The sequence below is a fragment of the Glycine soja genome, chromosome 6, assembly GCF_004193775.1.
Source record: "Glycine soja cultivar W05 chromosome 6, ASM419377v2, whole genome shotgun sequence".
Taxonomy (NCBI): Eukaryota; Viridiplantae; Streptophyta; class Magnoliopsida; order Fabales; family Fabaceae; genus Glycine; species Glycine soja.
The window spans coordinates 41,911,193-41,934,179 of NC_041007.1; the positions used below are offsets into that span (position 1 = coordinate 41,911,193).

Here is a 22,987-nt window from a genome sequence, read left to right on the forward strand (position 1 = left end):
AGATTTCGATCACGCTAGACGACGTCGCGACTCTTCTCCATCTGCCGATCGTTGGCGTACTGCATGACTTTCAGCCTCTACGCAGTGACAAGGCGGTGTTGCTCTTGGTTGAGTTACTTATGGTCTCACCAGAGGTGACCATGGCCGAGACAAGCCAATGTGGTGGACCATACGTACGCCTGCAGTGACTGTGAGACATATACCAGCACAGATGCCAGACGCAACACTAGACAGCTGCCGCTCGCACTTATCTTTTGCATCTTTTGGGTTGCACTCTCTTTGCTAATAAGAGTGCAACCCATGTTCATGTCGTACACTTACAGGCCCTACGTGACCTCACTTTTGTTGGGCTGTATGCATGAGGAGCTGCTGGGCTCGTCCATATGTACGATCAGCTTAATGATGCCAGTCTCAGCACCAGCCGACAGCTTGCTGGTTACATCACCTTGTTACAGGTAATTAACATGTATTTCATAATTTAATTACAACAATGTTTTAATAACTGTATATTTAGTTAACATGTATGATTCGTGTAAACCTTGTAGTGTTGGATATATGAGCACTTTCTGTCAGTTGCGGAGTGCAATGCTGATCCGGACTACAACAAGGTGGCATCACATGCATGTCGGTGGATTGCAACAAAGAAGATTGTGAAGAAGGTATCTATAGCGACGTACAGGCAGCGCCTGGATCGTCTGAGGATCCCAGATGTCTGTTGGATGCCATATTCAAAGCACCAACCTGTGCAGGACTTTCATCCGATTTTCTGCTTCTCAGGACAACTCTGTTGGGGGCCTGTTGTTGTCAGATACAGACTGGAGAGGGTTATGCGCCAGTTCGGCTACGTCGAGTGCATTCCTGCACACCCTGTCCATCCATGGGTGTCATATGATGATGTAGACGATACATGGATGCACTACTCAGACCATTTGGCGGAAGCAGGTGATCCATGTGTAAACTTTCTTTTGTATTTCTCATCCATTCATGACAACGGCACAACCATCAGATCCTTCGGCAGATGCACCTACTGCGCAGCCCAGACATGTCCCCCAAGTCCCAGAGTCAGATATCCCTCAGGTCCCGGATGATCCAGCCAGGTCTGATGTCGACGAGCCCAGACATACAATGGTAAATGTTACTATATGGTTAGATGTATGAAATGTCATTTACGTCAATTTTTTAATACTAATTTGTCTAATTTGTTTGTTTTCTATTTAATAGGAGGCTTGCGATGCGATGGTCGAGAGGTTGGAGTGTCACCTCAGCCTAGGGGTAGTCATGCCAGGCACATCGACACATGAAGTCATCGAAGAATGCCTTAAGATTGCTAAGAGTGTCACCCAAGACCGCATTGTGTACGTGAGGTCTCGACGTAGGCGCCGTATAGTTCAGCTGTAGTTTCTTTACACATTTCATATTGATATTCGATGTATATACATTTCTTGTACTTGAAAACATTTTTGTTTTTTTACTTAACATTTTGTATATTTAAAGTTATTTTTGTTTATAATATTAGTGTTAACGTTTAAGTGTTATTTTTAAATTACTTGATTCCAAATTCAATTGAATTTCATTGAAATAGTATGAATGTTACATTTAACTAAACATTTATTAGGACAGTATTTTATTTACATAAACAAAAGAGACATAAAATAAAATTAATTATTTTTTCAAATGGATTTTAGTTTGTAAATATTTTTAGATTGGTCATGACTCAAATAAATAAAGCTTCAAATTGTAAAAATACAAATAAAGCTTCAAATTGTAAAAAAAATGACCTTCAATTTTTAAAAAATTATCTTCTACACACTTACGGATCAACTTGATCCGTAGGTGTGCGAGGACCCAGGGGCATTTTTGGCATTTTATAGGAATGCTGCGTGCACCAGCAATACTGCTGGGTGCATCTAGCAACACCCTTAAATTATACAAAAGAACATATGTGTGGCTAAAGTTGTAGGCCAATTAAAATAAGTTTCTTGGTAAACACTTATATGAAAATTAAATAGGAAGGAAAATTAAAATAAATATTTTCATAAATTAAAATTAGATGGATAATTAAATTATATTTTAGATCCTCTAAAATTATTAGTGTGTTCGAATTTGGTCCTTCTAATTTTTTTGTATTATTTTGATCTCTCTAATTTTAAAATTTATATATATATATATATATACATATATATATATATATATATATATATATATATATATATATTGTTTTAAGTGCTATCTAAATTATTTTTACTCTTGTATAAAGTATTATCTAAAACGTACAAAAAATGATACATTCCAAAGTTAGAGGAGTGAAAAAAACACATCTTAAAATTAGAAGGATGAAAATAATATGAAAATTTTAGAGGGATCAAATTTAAACATTAGAAATTTTAGAGGGACCTAAACCATAATTTACCCAAATTAGATTGTGCATAAACTAATTTACAAAAGTTCTTTTATATTAGCTTTTCTAATAATTTATTTTTAACTTATCATAAGTAAATTTTAGCTTATAGAGAATTTTTATTTTTAATTCTTATCTTCTCTCCTACAAATGTTAATAAAAAATATTATGATACTTTTGGAAGACCAATTTGAAATTACCTTGAGATCTATCTTGATCATTAAGCCTTGAGATCTGTCTTGTTCTTGGTGAATTTTGGGACATCTCACATAAAATATCTTAATACATAAAAAAGAGAGTTTCAAGCATATCAAGAATTACAAATATAAAACCAAGGGTTATCGAAAACTTTATATTAAGATTATTTTTCAAGAAATTCTAACAGGCATGCATATGGACAAAGCTAATGGAAGTAGGAGTTAGTATATAAAGGAATTGAAGAGTCAAGACACGTACAGGAAAAGAGTTAACGAATTTTTTGTCCCCGTTTGAGAAGAGTCATCTACCATTCCACTCATACCTAGGTTTTTTAGATTTTTTTTAAATCGGCAAAAATTTCATTAATAAAACTGGTACGAGTGGTACCTAACAATTGCAGAAAACACCAGTATAATTACCCCCACAGTAGCAACCTGGTTAATATCATATTGATATAGGATTTTACCATTAGCACTGAACTCGGGAATTTCGACAACTCCACAACTATTTGATAAAATCGGGTGGGTCTTATTGAAAAAATAATAATAAAAGGTTTGAATATACAAGTACGACTGGAGTAAAGACTTGAATTTCTATCATATAAAAAAATAATGTCATTGTATTTATTCTGTCAAACATGCTAGAATTTTTTTTAAATCGTTTGGTACTATTATCAGATATGATTTCAATAAAACTATATATGATATATTGAATAAAAGCCAACTCAGTAGACAAATGTTATACGAAAGTGTAAAAAATTTGTCACATGCCATGCAGTGAGTGGTGATTGACTGGAATATATACATGATGGTGTTTAAGACTATGCAATATCTTTTTTCTTCCGAAGAAGCGGGTTAGCCGCGAGTTTGCTTCTTGTTAAGAAGGTTAAATTATACAAAAGAACATATGTGTGGCTAAAGTTGTAGGCGAATTAAAATAAGTTTCTTCGTAAACACTTGTATGAAAATTAAATAGGAAGGAAAATTAAAATAAATATTTTCGTAAATTAAAATTAGATGGATAATTAAATTATGTTTTAGATCCTCCAAAATTATTAGTGTGTTCGAATTTGGTCGTAGCTTCTAATTTTTTTATTATTTTGATCTCTCTAATTTTGAAGTTTATATATATATATATATATATATTGTTTTTGTTTTAAGTGCTATCTAAATTACTTTTACTCTTGTATAAAGTATTATCTAAAACACTTTAAGTATAAAAAATGATACATTCAAAAGTTAGAGGAGTGAAAAAAAATACATCTTAAAATTAGAAGGATGAAAATAATGAAAATTTTAGGGGATCAAATTTTTAAACATTAGCAATTTTAGAGGGACCTTAATCATAATTTACCCATGCATAAACTAATTTACAATAGCTCTTTTATATTAGCTTTTCTAATAATTTATTTTTAACTTATCATAAGTAAATTTTAGCTTATAGAGAATTTTTGTTTTTAATTCTTATCTTCTCTCCTACAAATGTTAATAAAAAATATTGTGATACTTTTGGAAGACCAATTTGAAATTACCTTGTAAAGTTCATGTGATATATTTTCATGAAGTTATATACGAGATGTATTAGTCGCATTTCTTATTAATTTAGAGACTAATTTTAAATTTTCATTTTTTTTATAGACTAAATTTTCACTAATTTACACATCAAGTATCAAAATGGTTATTTACACAGAAATTTGTCAAACAAGAACCATGTTCTCGAGCTAGCTATCATCCGATATTATGCTGAACCCATATTATCGGTATCCAAAAAACCTTGTATTAGGAGTCGGAAAGAAAATCATGATGAACAGAACCAATATTAGTCTCCCAAATCCAATATACCATTTCATGATTATTGTAGCTTACATGCTTGTTCCTTCTCTCAAAATTTCAGCAGCTATCCTCAGTGTGTCACAGTTTATCACTGAGAGCCAGACTTTAGTGTCCCACAGAGGAGTGTTTGAGCTTGGTTTCTTCAGCCCGGGCAATTCGAAAAACCGTTACCTGGGGATTTGGTATAAAACCATAACTATTGATAGAGTTGTTTGGGTCGCAAACTGGGCGAACCCAATCAATGATTCCGCCGGCATCTTAACTTTCAGCAGCACAGGCAATCTTGAACTCAGACAACATGACTCAGTTGCTTGGTCTACTACCTACAGAAAACAAGCACAGAATCCAGTGGCGGAGCTCTTGGACAATGGCAATCTTGTGGTAAGAAATGAGGGAGACACCGACCCCGAAGCCTACTTGTGGCAAAGTTTTGACTATCCATCTGATACGCTTTTGCCCGGGATGAAGCTGGGATGGGACCTCCGAACTGCTCTGGAATGGAAAATAACGGCTTGGAAGAGTCCAGAAGATCCATCCCCAGGAGATTTTTCTTTCAGGTTAAATCTCTATAATTATCCTGAGTTTTATCTGATGAAAGGAAGAGTAAAGTATCACCGCCTTGGACCGTGGAATGGACTTTATTTTAGTGGCGCAACAAATCAAAACCCAAACCAGTTGTACGAAATCAAGTATGTAGTTAAAAACGATTCCATGTACGTGATGAATGAGGTTGAGAAGTTCTGTTTCTTGACAGTCAAGAATAGTTCTGCAGCTGCTATTGTGAGAGTCAAAATCACGGAAACCAGTCTGCAAATCCAGGTATGGGAAGAGGAAAGACAATATTGGAGCATTTATACAACTATCCCGGGTGACAGATGCGACGAGTATGCGGTGTGTGGAGCCTATGGGAATTGCAGGATTTCACAGTCACCAGTATGCCAGTGTTTAGAAGGATTCACACCAAGGTCACAACAAGAATGGAGCACAATGGATTGGAGCCAAGGATGTGTTGTCAATAAATCGTCAAGCTGCGAAGGTGATCGGTTTGTCAAACATCCAGGTCTGAAAGTACCAGAAACTGATCATGTTGATCTGTATGAGAATATTGATTTAGAGGAATGCAGAGAGAAATGCTTGAATAATTGCTATTGTGTGGCATATACTAATTCAGACATAAGAGGAGGAGGTAAGGGTTGTGTCCATTGGTATTTCGAACTAAATGACATTAGACAGTTTGAAACTGGAGGGCAAGATCTATATATCCGGATGCCTGCTTTGGAGTCAGGTATAAAGTTTTTATTAATCTTTCTTCTTAATACTCCCATCATTCTTATTATTTTGGAAAACACTATATCATTATTTACAACTGAGGTTTAATTAATTTCATTTTTTTTTATCGAAGTCAACCAAGAAGAGCAACATGGACACACCACAAGCGTGAAGATAAAAATTGCAACCCCAATTGCTGCAATTAGTGGGATACTTTTATTTTGCATTTTTGTTATGTACAGAGTTCGAAGGAGCAGTGCTGGTAATTAAATCATTGACCCATACTATTGTCACTAAAGTTATGACACACACATATATATCTTTAAATTGGAAATTGGAAATATTTCAAATAATCAGGTAGCACTTGTATGGCTGAGGGAATTTGAGGCCAGGTGGCATTTTAACATGGCAATGAGTCTCATGCATGGGTTTAATAAACGGAGTCTCAACTGGCCTACAGATTAATTAAATTGTTCCATTCCCTTTCTTCTATTATGCAGATAAGTCAAAGACAAAAGATAATTTAAAAAAACAGCTAGAAGATCTGGATCTACGATTATTTGATCTGCTAACAATCACTACTGCCACAAACAATTTCTCGTTGAATAACAAGATTGGACAAGGTGGTTTTGGACCTGTATATAAGGTAATTCAATAACTGTGAACCTATTAGAAAAAGAAATGTGAGCCTAACCGATAAATGACTAGAGTCCAGAGTGGAATTATTGTTATAGAAAGCATCTGCTCAAATGAATGCAATTACGCAGGGAAAATTAGCAGATGGCAGAGATGTTGCAGTCAAGAGACTTTCAAGCAGTTCTGGACAAGGAATAACTGAGTTTATGACAGAAGTTAAACTAATTGCGAAGCTTCAACATCGAAATCTGGTAAAGCTTCTTGGCTGTTGCATTAGAGGACAAGAAAAAATACTAGTATATGAATACATGGTTAATGGCAGCCTTGACTCCTTTGTTTTTGGTATGTAATTGAAGAATGCTTTGATTAGATGCACTAGCGTTATTTTTTTTTTTTTTTTAACTTCAGTCACATTTAATTTACCAGCTTATGAATCTTGATTAACTTATTTGCTTTGCAAATAAAAAACAGACCAAATAAAAGGTAAATTTCTGGACTGGCCTCAACGGCTCGACATAATATTTGGAATAGCTAGGGGGCTTTTGTACCTTCATCAAGATTCCCGATTAAGGATTATTCATAGAGATCTCAAGGCAAGTAACATTTTACTCGATGAAAAGTTAAATCCAAAAATATCAGATTTTGGAATGGCTAGAGCTTTTGGAGGAGACCAAACTGAAGGAAACACAAATAGAGTCGTTGGTACTTAGTGAGTATCTGTCGAACTATATTGCAGTACATTTATGTGTGTGTATATTTATATATTTTTGTGTCTTGATTTTTTAAAATTATTTATTGTAGCGGTTACATGGCTCCAGAGTACGCAGTTGATGGCCTATTTTCAATCAAATCTGATGTTTTCAGTTTTGGTATTTTATTGTTAGAGATTATATGCGGAAATAAAAATAGAGCTCTTTGTCATGGAAACCAAACTCTTAATCTCGTTGGCTATGTAAGCACTACAACAAGTTATTATTTATTTATGAACAAGTTAAAACATCAATAATTAACTCTTTCTTTTTTCTTCTTTTATTCTCAGGCATGGACACTTTGGAAAGAGCAAAATGTTTTACAGTTGATTGACTCAAACATAATGGACTCATGTGTTATCCAAGAAGTATTGCGATGCATTCATGTTAGTCTCTTGTGCGTGCAACAATACCCAGAGGATAGGCCAACCATGACTTCGGTAATTCAAATGTTAGGGAGTGAGATGGAACTGGTTGAACCAAAAGAGCCGGGTTTCTTTCCAAGGAGGATTTCAAATGAAGGAAAGTTACTAGCAAATCTAAACCAAATGACTTCAAATAATGAGTTAACCATTACCTTATTAAATGCCAGGTGAAAATTAGAGTCATTTGAATATAATGAACTGAAGCATAACTTGCTTTGCAAGTGCAGTCAAAACCTGTTCAGTTGTTCTTGTTATTGCTACACTGAAATTTCTGATGTACTCTGCTGTGTTATGATGTGTAATTTATTTTATGCTGTTTTTATAATGTCTTAAGCTTTGTATTTAGGTTGGATGGGTGGGTAATTAACCTGTTAGATATAGCAGGAACTTATTGTTATGCTTTGTGTGAGAATATATGTATCAAAAACAAATCATTTCTGATGTTGTATGAATGGAAAACATTGATGTTTCGGAACTAAACATTGTTTGTGTCAACAATGTTAGAACTGAAGACGTGGAAGATGCCTAATCCCTCAAAATGTCACAGTTTTGATGATAACGAAAATATTAAACTTTGATGGTCAATCTAATGAGGCTTATTAAGTGTTACAGGTTTTTTTTGCGTCTAATTATGATATTGGTATTGTATTTCTTACCTTAGATGCAAAATCTATTTTAATTGGACATATGCTCAATGTAACCAAAAGATGGATTCAGTCCAATATTTTCTCAAGTTAGACTTAGAATATACCGTTCTATATTGAAAAATCCAGCATCCATTGTGTTGTGTTTTATCTTGTTCAATCAGTAAAAAAAAACTTACACATTAATTTCTATTTATGCATAAGGCTTCTTTTTTGGTCCAAAAAGATGTACACCTGAGGTGGGATTCCTACTTATAATGATTCACTTAAAAGTTTCATCCACTCTACAAAATTCCTTAATTTATTAAGAATATTTAAAGCATATTTTAGCCAAGAATAAGAATAAAAATGATGAAATTAAGTGTTATATTAAGAAGAAAGGTTAATAAAGTCTTTACCTGGCTCCAAAGCAGACATCCGGATATATAGATCTTACCCACCAGCTTGAAATTGTTTCATGTCAATTAGATCTCCAAACCAAAGGACTCAACGACCACTTCCTGCTCCTTTTATGTTTGAATTAGTAAAGGCCATGCAAGAGCAATTATTCAATCATTTGAGTCTTCATTCATCTAAATCAGTTTTGTCATCAAACCAATTGTATGTGTAATATCTGGTATTCAGGCTTGTATTATTTACAAATAGATCGTCGTCTCTACAGCTTAATGGGTTTTATTTTATATAGTGGTCACATCCTTGAGTCAATCCAATAAATCCCATGTTTGTGGTGACTTTGGACTGAAATAATTCTATCAGGAGGAATATTTTTATACCAAATCCCCAGGTAATGGTTTTTGGAATTACCCGAATTGAACGAATTTCCAAACTCAGACGCCACCACTTTTGGACAGTAATTGTTTTCTTTTGCTCTTTGCACATTGTTGCTAATAAAATGGAGAAGAAATATTTAGGAAATTATTGAGCTGGTATATTTTCCATATAGCTGCTTAAGAGCTTTAAACATAATGAACACTAAGTCTATACTATCATCTAGTATTTTATTATTTTTCGCAGGTTTAAATTGCGGATGGCTGGAATAAAATGAAGGGCATATCAGTTCAATAGTTGGCTTTGTACCAATGAACATGAGAATTCTGATCACTCCATCACTGTATATATAGGATGGCAGTTGATGCTTGAATTATGGTAATGAAAGCACTATCACGGTATTAGTTCAGTCTTCAAACAATTAGTTTCATGCATATGGAATAACAATTCTCTATTGAGATTATTTTTCAATAAATTGTAACATGCATATGGACAAAGCTATTTCAAGCAGTGGACAATTAAATATCTTAGAATTAGTATAAACATCCCTCAAGACAAAAAAAAGAATTAGTATAAACAGTTTATCAGTCCTGAGAATTTAAGAGTCAAGGCACACTAAGTATAGTAATTAAGGAAACTCAACCTCATTTAACTAAACTTCATTTCGTTTTCCAAGATTGATGAACGTCCGGAAGAAAATAACTATGCAATCATCTCATCCTGGAAAAGTTTTTCTTGATGCTACTACCATAGGACCAGTGTTAAATTTTTAGGCAAATGCTAATTAGTGTCCTTAAAACATTGATTAAGAAATTAAAAGAAAAAATATTTTTATTGAAATGCATAAAATTACTTTATTCATCACCTTTTTCATGTTTTTCTATAATTTTCATAATTAATATTTTTTTCTTTTAATTCCTTAACTAATGTCTCAAAGACACTGGTTAGTTAGTAAGATCCAATATTTTAATCACGTTTGAGAAGAGTCATCTATCATTCCACTCATATCTTGCTGTTTTAGCATTAGCATTGAACTCGTGAATTTCAACAGCTCCACAACTATTGATATAACCTGGTTGAGTCTTATTTTCTTTTTAAAAAAAAATAGAGAAAGTCCTGAAGTTTGAATATATAACTATGTAAAGACTTTGATTTCTATCATATACTAAAATTATTGTCATTGTATTCGTACTGTCAAACAAGCAATACATTTTAAATCACAGGTTATTATAAAATCAGCCACGTTCCTAATCAATCTATATATGCCTGTTCAGAATACAAAAGCTAGGAAAAGTAAAACATTTTAGCACTGATATGTTGATTGACTTGAACACAACTGACGTGGTTGATCAAGACAATAAAATAATGTCTTTTCCATGGTTAAGCTTCTTTGCAAGGACAAATTAAATTATAAAAATTGCGTATTTAGTCTTCATATTTTTTATCAAATGGGAACAAGGAACAGTCTCAGCTCATCACATGATACGCTTAGCTGAACGGAACCAGTATCATCAGTATCCAATGGAAAATTCTTCTTGCGTGAGTATTATTGTTGCTTACATGGTTGTTCCATCTCTCAAAATTTCCGCAGCTACATTCACTGTGGAGTGTTTGAGCTTGGTTTCTTCAGCTCGGGAAATTCCACAAAGCGTTACCTGGGGATTTTGTATAAAAATATTCCCACTGGAAGAGTTGCATGGGTTGCAAACCAGAATAACCCGATCAGTGATTCCTCGGGCATCTTAACATTCACCAGCAGAGGTAATCTTGAACTCAAACAAAATAACTCTGTTGTTTTGGTTACAACCTATCAAAACCGAGTATGGGATCCAGTGGCAGAGCTCTTGGACAATGGCAATCTTGTGATAAGGAATGTGGGAGACGCAAACTCAGCAACATACTTGTGGCAAAGTTTTGACTATCTATCTGATACACTTTTGCCCAAGATGAAGTTGGGATGGGACCTCCGAACCGGTTTGGAACCGAAAATAACCTCTTGGAAGAGTCCAGATGATCCATCCCCCCGAAATTTCTCTTGGGGTCTGATGCTCCATGATTATCCTGAGTTTTATGCGATGATAGGAACATGTAAGTACTTCTGCACTGGACCATGGAATGGAGTTCATTTTAGTGGATTATGAAATCAAAGTCCAAATCCGGTGTATGAATTCAAGTACGTCACCACAAATGATCTCATGTACACCTCCAATAAGGTTGAGATGTTCTACTCTTTTACCCTCAAGAATAGTTCTGTCATCGCCAGAGTCAAAGTAAAAACCTTACTCCTACTCGAAACCCAAGTATGGGACAGGACAACGCAATATGGAAGGTTTATGAAACTTCCCCTCATGATTTGTGTGATGTATGCCAATGTTTAGAAGGATTCAGTCCAAAGTCACCACAACAATGGAAGGTACTTGATTGGAGGCAGGGATGCGTCCAACCTAAACCATTAAGCTACAAAGAAAGCTACATGGATCAGTTTGTGAATTATCTAGGCTTAGAAGTACAAGATATTGCACATACATGGATGGATGAGAATGTTGGATTAGAGGAATACAGAAATGCTTGAATAATTGCTCTTGCATGGCATTTGCTAATTCCGACATAAGAGGAGCAGGTAATGGTTGTGTCCTTTGGTTTCGCGATCTAATTGACATCAGATCACCGAATGAAACTGGTGGGCAAGATTTATATATTCGAATGTCTGCTGCGGAGTTAGGTAAAGAATTCAGTAAGCATGGACACATCATAAGCGTGAAGATAAAAATTGCTGCCGCAGTTGCTGCAATTAGTGTGATACTTTCACTATGCATTTTTGTTATAGAGTCCGAAGAAGAATTACTGGTAAATTGTTGATCTTTATTATTGTCAATAAAGTCATGACATGCACACATATATATATCTTTCAATTAAAATTTTAGACAACATATTTTGGGGGAGTTTACCTTTACCGATTGAAAATTACTCTTGTATTCATTTTTTTTTTGGTATGACTCATGAGTATCCAGAAACATGCTTGATAGACTTGTGAGGACTGAACATATATTTCATGAACATTTTCATTTTTACCTACTATAGAAGATTCAAAATCTATGAAATCAAATTTAAATTAATATTCAGTTACAGAGGTGTAGATTCTAGAACATCTAAACATCTTGTTGGTAGTTGATTAGATGATAGTTGATAGTTTTAGAGAATTGTTTTAGAAAGAAGGCTATGTCATTGATTTCTTGAATTATCAATTGCAACATACCAATTGCCTATTTATAGGCTCAAGTTACCAACCTCTCAATGGTGGTGAATGTTTCTACATTACTTTAGGTCTTTCTAGAGTTTTCATGATAGATTAGTATCATGATAGTTCTAGATTCTTCTATCTTATACATACACTTATAGTTCTAAATTGTTCTACCATATTCATACACATTATAGTTCTAGATTGTTCTACCATATTCTATAGTTCTAGGATATTCTACTATTTTCATACATATTATATTTAAGAATATTCTAGAAATTTGTAGCAATTTCAACACTCCTCCTTGATGCAAATTTCTGTGACTCCGAGCATAGCTCGTAATTCTTCAAATCTTGGTCTCGGCAGAGCCTTCGTGAATATGTCTGCAATTTGATCTTCTGTTCTGCAGTAATCGAGTTTGATCTCTTTAGCTTCAGCTTCTCTGATAAAGTGATACTTGATTGCTATGTGTTTTGTTCTGCTGTGATGAACTGGATTCTTCGCCATTGCAATTGCTGATTTGTTGTCACAATTGATTTTAGTAGGCTCATCTTGTTTTTCTCCCATGTCTTCAAGTATCCTACGAAGCCATATAGCTTGACTCGTTGCTTCAGCAGCTGCCACGTACTCTGCTTCTGCTGTTGATTGTGCTACTGTAGCTTGCTTCTTTAACGCCCAAGAGAACATTCCCGGTCCTAGTGAGAAAGCATAGCCAGAGGTACTCTTCATGTCATTTGCTGAACCTGCCCAATCACTGTTGGTGTAGCCAAGTAATTCTGAGTTGGTTTCGGTAGTATACCATATACCGAACTCTTTTGTTCCTTGTATATACCTCAAAATTCTTTTTCCTACTCCAAAGTGTATTTGACTTGGGCTTTGCATGAATCTTGATAGAAGACTTGTAGCATACATTATGTCAGGCCGTGTAGCTGTCAAATATAGGAGGCTTCCAATTAGACTTTGGTATTTGGATGCATCAACTTCTGGTGCTCCATCATTCTTCTGTAGTTTCTCATTTGTTATGAGTGGAGTAGCAACAGGTTTGCAACCATACATCTTGAATTTCTTAAGTAAGCCTTCTGTGTATTTCTTTTGCGAGATGAATATCCCTTCATTTTTCTGACTTACCTCTATGCCGAGGAAGTAACTCATCAAACCAAGGTCGGTCATCTCAAAGGTCTTCATCATGTCTTCTTTAAACTCCATCATCATCTTAGTATTGTTTCCCGTGTAGATAAGATCATCTACATATAGAGAGAGTAAGAGAGTGTACTGCCCTTGAGACTTGATGTAAAGTGTAGGCTCACTCTTGCTCCTCCTGAATCCTCGATCCATGAAATACTGATCGATTCTGCTATATCATGCTCGAGGTGCTTGCTTCAAACCATAGAGTGTTTTTCTTAGTCTTAACACTTTGTTTTTTTTGCCTTCAGACACGAATCCTTGTGGCTGCTCCACATAGATCTCTTCTTCAAGTACGCCGTTAAGGAAGGCAGATTTGACATCTAGTTGATTTTTGTGACACAAGAGCTATTAGAGCTCTTATGGTATCAAGACGAGCTACTGGTGCAAATGTCTCATTGTAGTCAATTCCGGGTTGCTGTGAGTAACCCTTAGCTACTAGCCTCGCCTTGTGTTTCTGTATGGTGCCATCAGGGTTGAGCTTTGTCTTATAGACCCACTTAACCCTAATGATATCTTTTCCAAGGGGACGATTTACTAACTCCCATGTGTTGTTTTTCTCGATCATCTGTATCTCTTCTTCCATTGCCTTGACCCATACTTCCTGCTTTGACGCTTCTTCAAAGTTTCCAGGTTCAAGTATGGCCAAGTTACAGGTTTCATATATGTCCACCAAAGATCTTACTCGTCTTGGAGTAGACTCTGGTGACGATAGTTCTTGATCTTGTTGTTGTGGTGGAGGTAAAGGTGGTTCACCTGGGTCTTCTTCCTCAGCTTCTTCTTGAGGTAGTTGAGCGGGTATAAGAACGTTCTTCTCCACTTTTTCTTCATCCCAATTCCAAGAAGCGTACTCATCAACTTCAACATCTCGACTGATGATGAGCTTCTTAGTTTGCAAGTTGTAGACACGGTAGCCTTTAGAGATATTGCTATACCCAATGAAGATACCACGTATAGTCTTGTCTTCAAGCTTGTGCCTTTTCACGTCTGGAATATGAATGTAGCATATAGATCCAAAGACCCTTAGGTGCTTTGTTGATGGCTTCTTCCCGATCCAAGCTTCAATTGGAGTCTTGTCTTTTACAGACTTAGTTGGACATCTGTTGAGTATGTAAACAGCAGTGTAGACTGCTTCAGCCCAGAATGTGTTAGGTAGTCCCTTCTCCTTGAGCATCGATCTAGCCATCTCCATAACTGTGCGATTCTTTCTCTCGGACACTCCATTTTGTTGAGGAGAATATGCGACTGTAAGTTGTCGCTCAATGCCTTCATCCTCACAAAATCTTTCAAACTCGCGAGAGGTGTACTCTTTGTTGCGATAACTTCTTAGTACTTTTATCCGTTTTCCACTTTGATTTTCAGCAAGGGCCTTGAACTTTTTGAATACTCCAAAGACTTCTGATTTTTCTTTTAGAAAATATACCCATGTCATTCTAGAGAAGTCATCAATGAAGAGTATGAAGTACTTGTTGTTCTCATGTGATGACGTCCTCATTGGTCCACAAACGTCCGTATGTATCAGCTCCAATAGATCTTTTGCTCTCCATGCTCCGCTTGTTGAGAAAGGAAATCGGTGTTGCTTACCAAGGAGACATCCTTCACACACTTCATTGTTCTCCTTTATGCTTGGAAGATCTCTCATCATGTTCTTCTCATGTAACAACTTCAAGGCATGTGTATTGAAGTGGCCAAATCTTCGATGCCATAGCCATGAATCATCAAATTGTACCTTCATGGCAATGTTTGTTGCATATTTTAAATTTAGAGGAAAGCTTCTATTGCTCTTATTCATCTTTACTTGGACTATCTCAGACCTTTTATTTTTGTTGTCTAAGATTTTGCATACACCTCCTTCAAAGTGAAGTGTGTAGCCTCTCTCCATCATTTGGCCAATGCTTAGAAGATTTTCTTTTGGGCTGGGAACTAGTAAGACATCATGGATGAGTCGCGTACCTTTATCAGTCTCCACCATGACAGTGCCTTTGCCTTTTGATTCAACCACACTTCCATTTCCCCAGTCGAACTTTGACTTTGAAAGACTCATCAATACTTTTGAAAATAGTCTCATCCTTGTCCATGTGATTGCTACATCCACTATCCAAGTACCAGCTTCCTCCCTTTTCTTTTATTGAGTCTTGAGTGGCGTAGAACATACATTGTTCTTGATCATGCTCCTCTGCGATATTGGCTTGATGCCTATTTTTGTTGCGACAATTTTTCTCTACGTGCCCGAACTTCTTGCAATGGTTGCATTGTGGCATATTACGGAACCAACAATTTTTCTCTGCGTGGCCTTGCCTTTTGCATATATTGCATGGAGGATTTTTATCTGTTTTGTTCTTAAGGAAATTCCTAGAACCTTCTCTTCTTCTGGAAGTTTCTCCATAATTTTTCTTTCCTCTATTTTCTTTGTTTTGGGGCTGAAATTTAAACTTTGTCTGGAAGGCATTTTCAATTGTATCTTCTTTATGCCTATACAGTCTTTGCTTATATGCTTCAAGAGAGCCCACAAGTTCTGTCTCTGATAGAGTGAACAGATCTTTGGTTTCCTCAATCGTTGTCACGATTGGGTCAAACTTTTGGGGCATAGTAATTAAAATTTTCTCAACAATTTTCTTGTCAAGAATATCTTCCCCAAAAGCTCTCATTTGATTAACTATATCTTTAACTTTAGAATAGTAATCTTTAACTGTCTCAGACTGCTTCATCTTCAATAGTTCAAAATCTCTTCTTAGAGATTGAAGTTTAACGGCACGTACCTTAACACTTCCTTGAAACTCCTCCTGCAATGTGTTCCACGCTTTTTTGGCAGTCTTAGCTCCCATAATTCTTGGGAAAATTAGATCAGTCACCGCTTGTTGCAAGGTGAACAACGCCTTTGAATTTTTCTGTTTATTTTTCTTCAACTCTTTTTCTTGAGATGCATTAAGAACTGAAGTATCCGCGGGAATGGTGAAGCCTTCTTCTATTATGTCCCATAAATCTTGAGATGAAAAATATGTTTCCATTTTAACACGCCAGAAATCATAATTTTCACCATTGAAGATAGGGACAAAAATAGTTGACGATTGAGTAGTGTTATCCATAGCTTAGAAAAAAATATTATTAGAGTGGGTTAATAATACAAAGGAAATTTTTGAAGTAGTTGGGAGGATTTTGGAATGGTAGGTAGGTAAGATAACTACGCCCAATGTATGACCGAACGTAGCTCTGATACCACTGTTGGTAGTTGATTAGATGATAGTTGATAGTTGATAGTTTTAGAGAATTGTTTTAGAAAGAAGGCTATGTCATTGATTTCTTGAATTATCAATTACAACATACCAATTGCCTATTTATAGGCTCAAGTCACCAACCTCTCAATGGTGGTGAATGTTTCTACATTACTTTAGGTCTTTCTAGAGTTTTCATGATAGATTAGTATCATAATAGTTCTAGATTCTTCTATCTTATACATACACTTATGGTTCTAAATTGTTCTACCATATTCATACACATTATAGTTCTAGATTGTTCTACCATATTCTATAGTTCTAGGATATTCTACTATTTTCATACATATTATATTTAAGAATATTCTAAAAATTTGTAGCAATTTCAACACATCTAAACAGGTTTTGAAACTCTAGTCCTTTGGTGGTAATTGTAAAATCGAAGGAAGTATACTTAATTTAATGCAACATGTGAAGCAATCTCATTTATTTTCACCGAGCACTTAAGGTTATGGTTAGTGTATTGGTTGAACTACTTGAGATTGCTTCAATAGATTCCTTCTTCGTGAAAACACCTGGCTTTTTAGGCTCATCCAATTCCATCTCACTCCCCAACATTAGAACTACTGAAGTCATTGTAGGCCTATCCTCTGGGTATTGTTGCACGCACAACAGCCCAACATGGATGCAACGTATGATTTCAGATTCAATGCATGAATCTTCAATGTTTGAGTCAATTATTTCGGAAGTCCTGCTCAATTTCCAGTGTGTCCATACCTAAATAAAAAAAATGAAGGAAATTGCTATTACGAAAAAAGGAAAATGCAAATAACATGTCAACTTTAAGGTTGATAGATTAAAATCTAACAAAGTGCTTACATGATCAATAAGGTTATATCGCTTTCCACTATAGCGCCCTCTATTTCTTTTGCCACATATTATCTCCATGAGTAAAATACCAAAGCTGAAGACATCAGATTTCACAGAAAATTGCCCATCAACAGCATACTCAGGAGCCATGTACCCACTGAAAGAAAAAAAAAAGTATTGGAGGGAAATGATATTTACATGACAATTGAGTATTGGCATGTCTGTAAACATAAAAAGGTTAGGAGCAGTAACACACTCACAATGTTCCAACTATTTTATTTGTGTTTCCTTCAATCTCCTCTCTTCCAACAGTTTTAGCCATTCCAAAATCTGATATTTTTGGATTGAAATCTTCATCTAGTAGAACATTACTTCCTTTGAGATCTCTATGAATAATCCTTAGTCGAGAATCTTGATGAAGATACATAAGCCCTCGAGCAATTCCACAAATTATGCTCAACCGCTTAGGCCAGTCAAGTGATTTACCTTTGGTGTGATCTGTGTTTCGCAGCAAATCTATCATTAAAAATTGAATATTCATGCTTAAGAATTTGCTAACTATCACTGTAGTCATAAAATACTAGTGAGTCCTATTATAAGATGTCTTGATATTCCATACCAAAAATGAAGTAGTCTAGGCTGCCGTTAGCCATGTATTCATAAACCAATATTTTTTCTTGCTTATGAATACAACAGCCTAGAAGCTTTACAAGATTTCTGTGCTGAAGTTTTGCTATCAGTTTAACTTCATTTACAAACTCGGATATTCCTTGTCCCGAGTTCTGTGAAAGTCTCTTTGCAGCAATTTCTAGTCCACTGGCTAGCTTTCCCTGCATAATCACATTCATGAATAGAGGGTCTTTATAATAACAATAATTCTCTAATCTTGAATTACTGAATCAGTATCCAAATATTGAATTACCCAATATACAGGTCCAAAACCACCTTCTCCAATCTTGTTCACCTCTGAGAAATTATCAGTGGCAGCCAAAATTATTGACAAATCAAGCAATGGAAGATCCAAATCATCCACAAACCCTTCGTAGTTATTTTCTGCTTTTGACTTTTCTGACAATGAGTAAAAGTGATTTATAGCATTATGAATTGCAAAACTAGGAATTGAAAAATTAAACAATTTAAATTAGACAACATATTTGATTCCGATGGAAAAATAAAAAATAATAGAATCGTGCCAATGCTTTTTTTGGTCACTTTCAAATTATTAAGCTCTACCAGTTGGTAAAGAGATACAAACAATATTAGATTTCAACTTAAAACCAATTGACATTAAGCGAAGTTATTCAACAGATATATAAACTGCATCCTAAGAATTGAAATAGCAATATGAAACTTCCTAACATACAGGACCCTTTTAATAGGTCACCAACCAAAATATTCAAATGATATAGTCTAAATACTCTTAAAAAAACAGTAATTTGAATAGCTGTACTTGTCAAGAGAATTCACAAATAGCAGAATTGACATTTAATATACGGAAGCAAGAGTGATCCACCCTTGATTTAAAGAGGGTTAAATTTATCAGATATTTTAATTTAAAGGGTGGATGCACTTTTACTTTCTCATTTTACACATTTTCTCACTCCAACAAATTCATTAGACAACACTATATTCATCCTTTTTAAAGTGAAAAGTGAGAGAAAAGGAGAATAACTTTACCATTGATGTTCCTCCAGATTCTGTAGATAAAATAAATACCAAGTACAAGCATTCCTGAAGCTGCAGTGACTATGGTTACATGTTTTATTTTAAAATTCCTCTGCCTGATAGCCTCTTCACGGTTGAATTTGATCAAGCAAAACAACAATGGTTAAATTCTATATTGGAGGACCAAGCATAAATTCTCAAAGACAAGATTTAATTCTGAACAGAAGAATTAATAAAAGGATTAGCTGGAAAAGTTAATGAATCATTTACCTAATTCTGAAGCAGGCAACCGGATATATAGACCCTGCCCATTTTCAGCAACTGAATACTGTTTGATGTCAAATAAATCCCCAAGCCACATGACACAACCACTGCCTGCTCCACTTATATTAGAATTTGTATAAGCCATGCAAGAACAATTATTCAAGCACTTGGTTCTGCATTTCTCTATATCAATACTATCATTCACAAACGTAGCTTTTGTATCTGGCACTTTCAATCCTTCCAAAAGGACAAACCCATCATGCTTGCAATTCAATGGATGTTGCAGGACACATCCTTGGGACCAGTCCATTGAGTTCCATTTTTCAAGATACTTAGGTTTGAACCCTTTCAAGCACTCACACATTGGTGACGCAGACGTGCTGCAATATGCGTTGGCTCCACAAACGCCATAATGATCACAGTAGTCTGATGGCAAGGTTGAATAAAACATCCATGATTCATCAAGCTCCGACCATACATAACGAGGACGCGCTAGGGCCGTTTGGTTAAGTACAGCTTTTGTTATTAAACTAGTCTGCTTGAGGGTCCATGTGTAGTAAACCTCTTCCTTGTTGGAGACAAACTCGTAATGGTAAACTGGATTAGGCTTCATTTCTGGCATGCCGGTGAAGCGCAACCCATTCCATGGTCCAAGTCTGTGATACTTTTTGTTTCCCTTCATCATATAGATCTCAGGATAGGGATGCCGCACAATACTCCATGATAAGTCTCCTGGTGTTGGATCATCACCACTCTTCCAAGCTATGAGGCGAATGTTGAGATTTCTTTTGAGGTCCCATCCAACCTTCATTCCTGATAGCATTGTATTAGATGGGTAATCAAAGCTTTGCCATAGATATGACTCTTGATTCGCTGAATTCAGATCTCTTATCACAAGATTGCCAGAATCCAGGAGTTCTGCCACAGGATTCTGTGCTGCTTTTGAAGACCTTGTGCACCAAGCAACCATGTTGTTGTGTGTAAGGACCAAATTGCCAGAACTGTGTAGTTTCAAGTCGGCAGAGGAATCATTGATTGGGTTGCCACCGTTTGCAACCCAAACAACATTGTCAACTGGAATATTCTTGTACCGAATACCGAGGTAGATTCTGTTGGGATATCCAAGATTGAAGAAACCAAGCTCGAACATTCCATGTGGGGAAGAAACTATGGTCTTTCCATAACTGAGGGATTGGAACTGTGAAATTGATGATCTGTCTGGTACTATGGAAACTACAAGAGAAGGGAAAAATAGTATATAGATGAAACTCTTCAGGGAAAGAATAAACTTCATTGGGTATATTAAGCTACCTGAGAGTTAGAGCTTAAAACAGCCACGCTGAGAAATAAGAAAACTGAAACCACTCAATAGAAAGAGAGAGAAGCTAAAGCAAGACAACAAACTGAAGTAATGCATGAGCAATGATGGAGTTAAACTTGTGTGTAAAGCTTAAATTCACTAGAGTTGATTAGTCAGTGGATAAGTGCTGAACAATGACAACTCATTAGTACTACGGGATGCACAAGGCAGAGAGTAATGCGTGATTGAAGTTTCAAACTAGTAAACTTTAACTTCAATTCTTTTTCAAATCCAAATTTTGTAAGCTTTTCAGTGGAAATTTTCATTTCGAGGTTTATGGGTTTTGTTTCCTTCTGTCATTCTAGCATGTGGCTAGAAGGACCACAATCTTTAGAATTGCGGTTCTCCGTCACTGTCTGTGTAGACTACTTGAGACATCTGCAAAAGACTTTAGAATGGAATGTTCAACTTCGGTGCTTAATTATAGGGAAGGCTAGCTACTTAGATAGTGGTCCAGGAAATTTACCTATTATAACCAGATTCTCACGTTTCTGTAAATAGTTTTTGGTCTTAGTTAGCACATCTCTTTGAATAGTTGCATTCTCAATTATATATAGTGTTTGATTGTGGTTTTCCTTTTCTAGTTTTTAAAAGGATTATCATAAACATATACTGAACCAAGATTTCCATATTTTGCTTTTTCTGTTTAGCCATTAGTGAGGATGGATTTGGTTCTGTTATGGAAGAAAGATACGGTAAATGTTTAGGACTTCAAAATATCCGGGCTAAACTAGACATGGCAATGAGGTGGGGCGGGTACGGGTATTGTCTCTCTCCAATCCCTTACCCCGACTCTCCAACATATTCCCATACCCGTATCCGATACCCGACGAGTTTAAGTTTATTATCCCATCCCCGTACCCGTCGGGTATCCCCGACCCGTCCCATACAAGATTCAAATTAGAAAAATATTTTTTTTGTAAAAAAATATTAAAAATTTGATTTTAAAAATAATAAATTGATTGCTAAACATTTATTTTTAACTACTTATATATCAATAAATTTATTATAGCGCGTGTGTCTACAAAAATAGTTAAAATAATATTAAATTATGTAAAAATTTTAAAATAAAATTAACTAGTAATAAAAATTCTATGCCTTTTGATTAAATTATGCAAAAAATTTAAAGATTTTAAGTGGCAGGGTGGGTTCGGGGTCGGGACGAATCTAGTAATTTCATACCCGTATCTATACCCGACTTTTGGTTATCGGGAAAAACCCGAACCCGAACCCATATCCGGTCAACTCGGGTATTACCCGTCAAAGTCGGGACGGATTCGGACGGATACCCACGGATACGAGTTTTCTTGTCATGTATAGGCTAAACTGAGTTTACAACATAGGGTACTGCACAAAATGATTTTCAAGGTATAGTTGACATTGTATTTCGTTGGCAATGCAAATCTGATTTTTTTGTGATAGGCAAAATATTTCATTTTATAAGAATATCGGCTTAAGCATTAGTTGTGCAACAACAACAACAGAAAATTAAAGTCTTATCTCACTAGGTGGGGTCAATTACAAGAATTACATAACTTTATTTGACATGATTAAAAACTAAAGTTGCAAAAATATTATTTTGTCTAAGATCTCCTTTGATGATTTTTTTCAACATCCCTTTTGGTCTTCCCTCTTCTCTTTTTTCTGGGTCAAAAATCATCTAATTTACTCTTCTAATTGATCCCTTTTGTGACCTTCTTTGTACATCCTCAAATCACTTTAATTAACCGATTTTCTATCATCTTTTCTTTAATGGATGCTAATCCAATCTTTTCTCATATAAAGTCATTTTGTATTTCTTGTATGACCACACATTCATCTTAACATTCTCATTTTTACTACCACACTTTTCTTTCATGCTATCCATTTAAAATCCAACATTCACCACCATATAGTATAGTTAGACATATAGTTGTACAATAGAATTAGTATTTGTATTTGATAGGTACTTTGCGATCACAATTAACTCCCAATGCATTTCTCCGTGTAAGTCATCTTGCTTCTATCCTATGTGTCACATCCTCATTTATTTCTCTATCATCTTGTATGATTGATCCCAAATATTTAAACTTAAAAACTTATGGTATGACATCTCCCAATTTTACTTCCAAGCCAAAATTCTCTTGTATGTTGCTAAAGTTGCAATGCATATACTCCTTCTTATTGCTACTTAAGCATAATCCCTTTGTTTCCAAATTATACCTGTAGAGTTCAAGCTTATTATATATTAACTTCTTCTCTTGATTCCTAAATTGAGATTACATCATCCACTAAAAT

General features: G+C 35.4%; 3 protein-coding genes and 1 pseudogene across 5 annotated transcripts; 3 read left to right on the forward strand and 1 right to left on the reverse strand.

Annotated features, from left to right (window-relative positions):
* Positions 1-383: 383 nt before the first annotated feature.
* Positions 384-1,398, forward strand: LOC114416284 (protein MAINTENANCE OF MERISTEMS-like). Its single transcript, XM_028381155.1, has 4 exons — positions 384-455; positions 546-942; positions 1,007-1,128; positions 1,222-1,398. Exons 1-4 carry the CDS (start codon positions 384-386, stop codon positions 1,396-1,398), a joined length of 768 nt encoding a protein of 255 aa, XP_028236956.1.
* A 2,890-nt stretch (positions 1,399-4,288) lies between these two features.
* On the forward strand, positions 4,289-7,987 carry LOC114416996 (G-type lectin S-receptor-like serine/threonine-protein kinase At4g27290). The gene is made up of 7 exons (XM_028382049.1): positions 4,289-5,713; positions 5,831-5,959; positions 6,198-6,343; positions 6,465-6,675; positions 6,805-7,042; positions 7,135-7,285; positions 7,373-7,987. Exons 1-7 carry the CDS (start codon positions 4,336-4,338, stop codon positions 7,676-7,678), a joined length of 2,559 nt encoding a protein of 852 aa, XP_028237850.1. The 5' UTR covers positions 4,289-4,335; the 3' UTR covers positions 7,679-7,987.
* Positions 7,988-9,845: 1,858 nt separating this feature from the next.
* On the forward strand, positions 9,846-11,778 carry LOC114416286 (annotated as a pseudogene).
* A 5,069-nt stretch (positions 11,779-16,847) lies between these two features.
* On the reverse strand, positions 16,848-20,920 carry LOC114416999 (G-type lectin S-receptor-like serine/threonine-protein kinase At4g27290). 3 transcript variants are annotated; one of them, XM_028382055.1, is made up of 7 exons: positions 19,357-20,920; positions 19,099-19,212; positions 18,344-18,489; positions 18,041-18,251; positions 17,682-17,937; positions 17,431-17,515; positions 16,848-17,328 (listed from the first exon to the last, which is right to left on the reverse strand). In XM_028382055.1, the coding sequence occupies exons 1-7, from the start codon at positions 20,642-20,644 to the stop codon at positions 17,044-17,046; spliced, it is 2,385 nt and encodes a 794-aa protein (XP_028237856.1). In that variant the 5' UTR covers positions 20,645-20,920; the 3' UTR covers positions 16,848-17,043. The 3 variants fall into 3 exon arrangements, with proteins under 3 accessions (XP_028237856.1, XP_028237854.1, XP_028237855.1); XM_028382053.1 differs by having other exon boundaries at positions 17,431-17,578; positions 19,357-20,918; XM_028382054.1 differs by having other exon boundaries at positions 17,431-17,578; positions 17,682-17,919; positions 19,357-20,917.
* Positions 20,921-22,987: the final 2,067 nt, after the last annotated feature.

Excerpts from the sequence above, each read along its gene's own strand:
- LOC114416996 (XM_028382049.1), top strand. The coding sequence starts at position 4,336 with ATGCTGAACCCATATTATCGGTATCCAAAAAACCTTGTATTAGGAGTC. Across the intron at positions 5,960-6,197 it reads AGTTCGAAGGAGCAGTGCTG|ATAAGTCAAAGACAAAAGAT; the intron begins GTAATTAAATCA and ends TCTATTATGCAG. Across the intron at positions 7,043-7,134 it reads AATAGAGTCGTTGGTACTTA|CGGTTACATGGCTCCAGAGT; the intron begins GTGAGTATCTGT and ends TATTTATTGTAG.
- LOC114416999 (XM_028382053.1), bottom strand. The coding sequence starts at position 20,644 with ATGAAGTTTATTCTTTCCCTGAAGAGTTTCATCTATATACTATTTTTC. Across the intron at positions 19,213-19,356 it reads GTTGCCTGCTTCAGAATTAG|AGGCTATCAGGCAGAGGAAT; the intron begins GTAAATGATTCA and ends TCAACCGTGAAG. Across the intron at positions 17,329-17,430 it reads GATATAACCTTATTGATCAT|GTATGGACACACTGGAAATT; the intron begins GTAAGCACTTTG and ends TTTTTTATTTAG.
- LOC114416284 (XM_028381155.1), top strand. The coding sequence starts at position 384 with ATGTACGATCAGCTTAATGATGCCAGTCTCAGCACCAGCCGACAGCTT. Across the intron at positions 456-545 it reads GTTACATCACCTTGTTACAG|TGTTGGATATATGAGCACTT; the intron begins GTAATTAACATG and ends TAAACCTTGTAG. Across the intron at positions 1,129-1,221 it reads ACGAGCCCAGACATACAATG|GAGGCTTGCGATGCGATGGT; the intron begins GTAAATGTTACT and ends TCTATTTAATAG.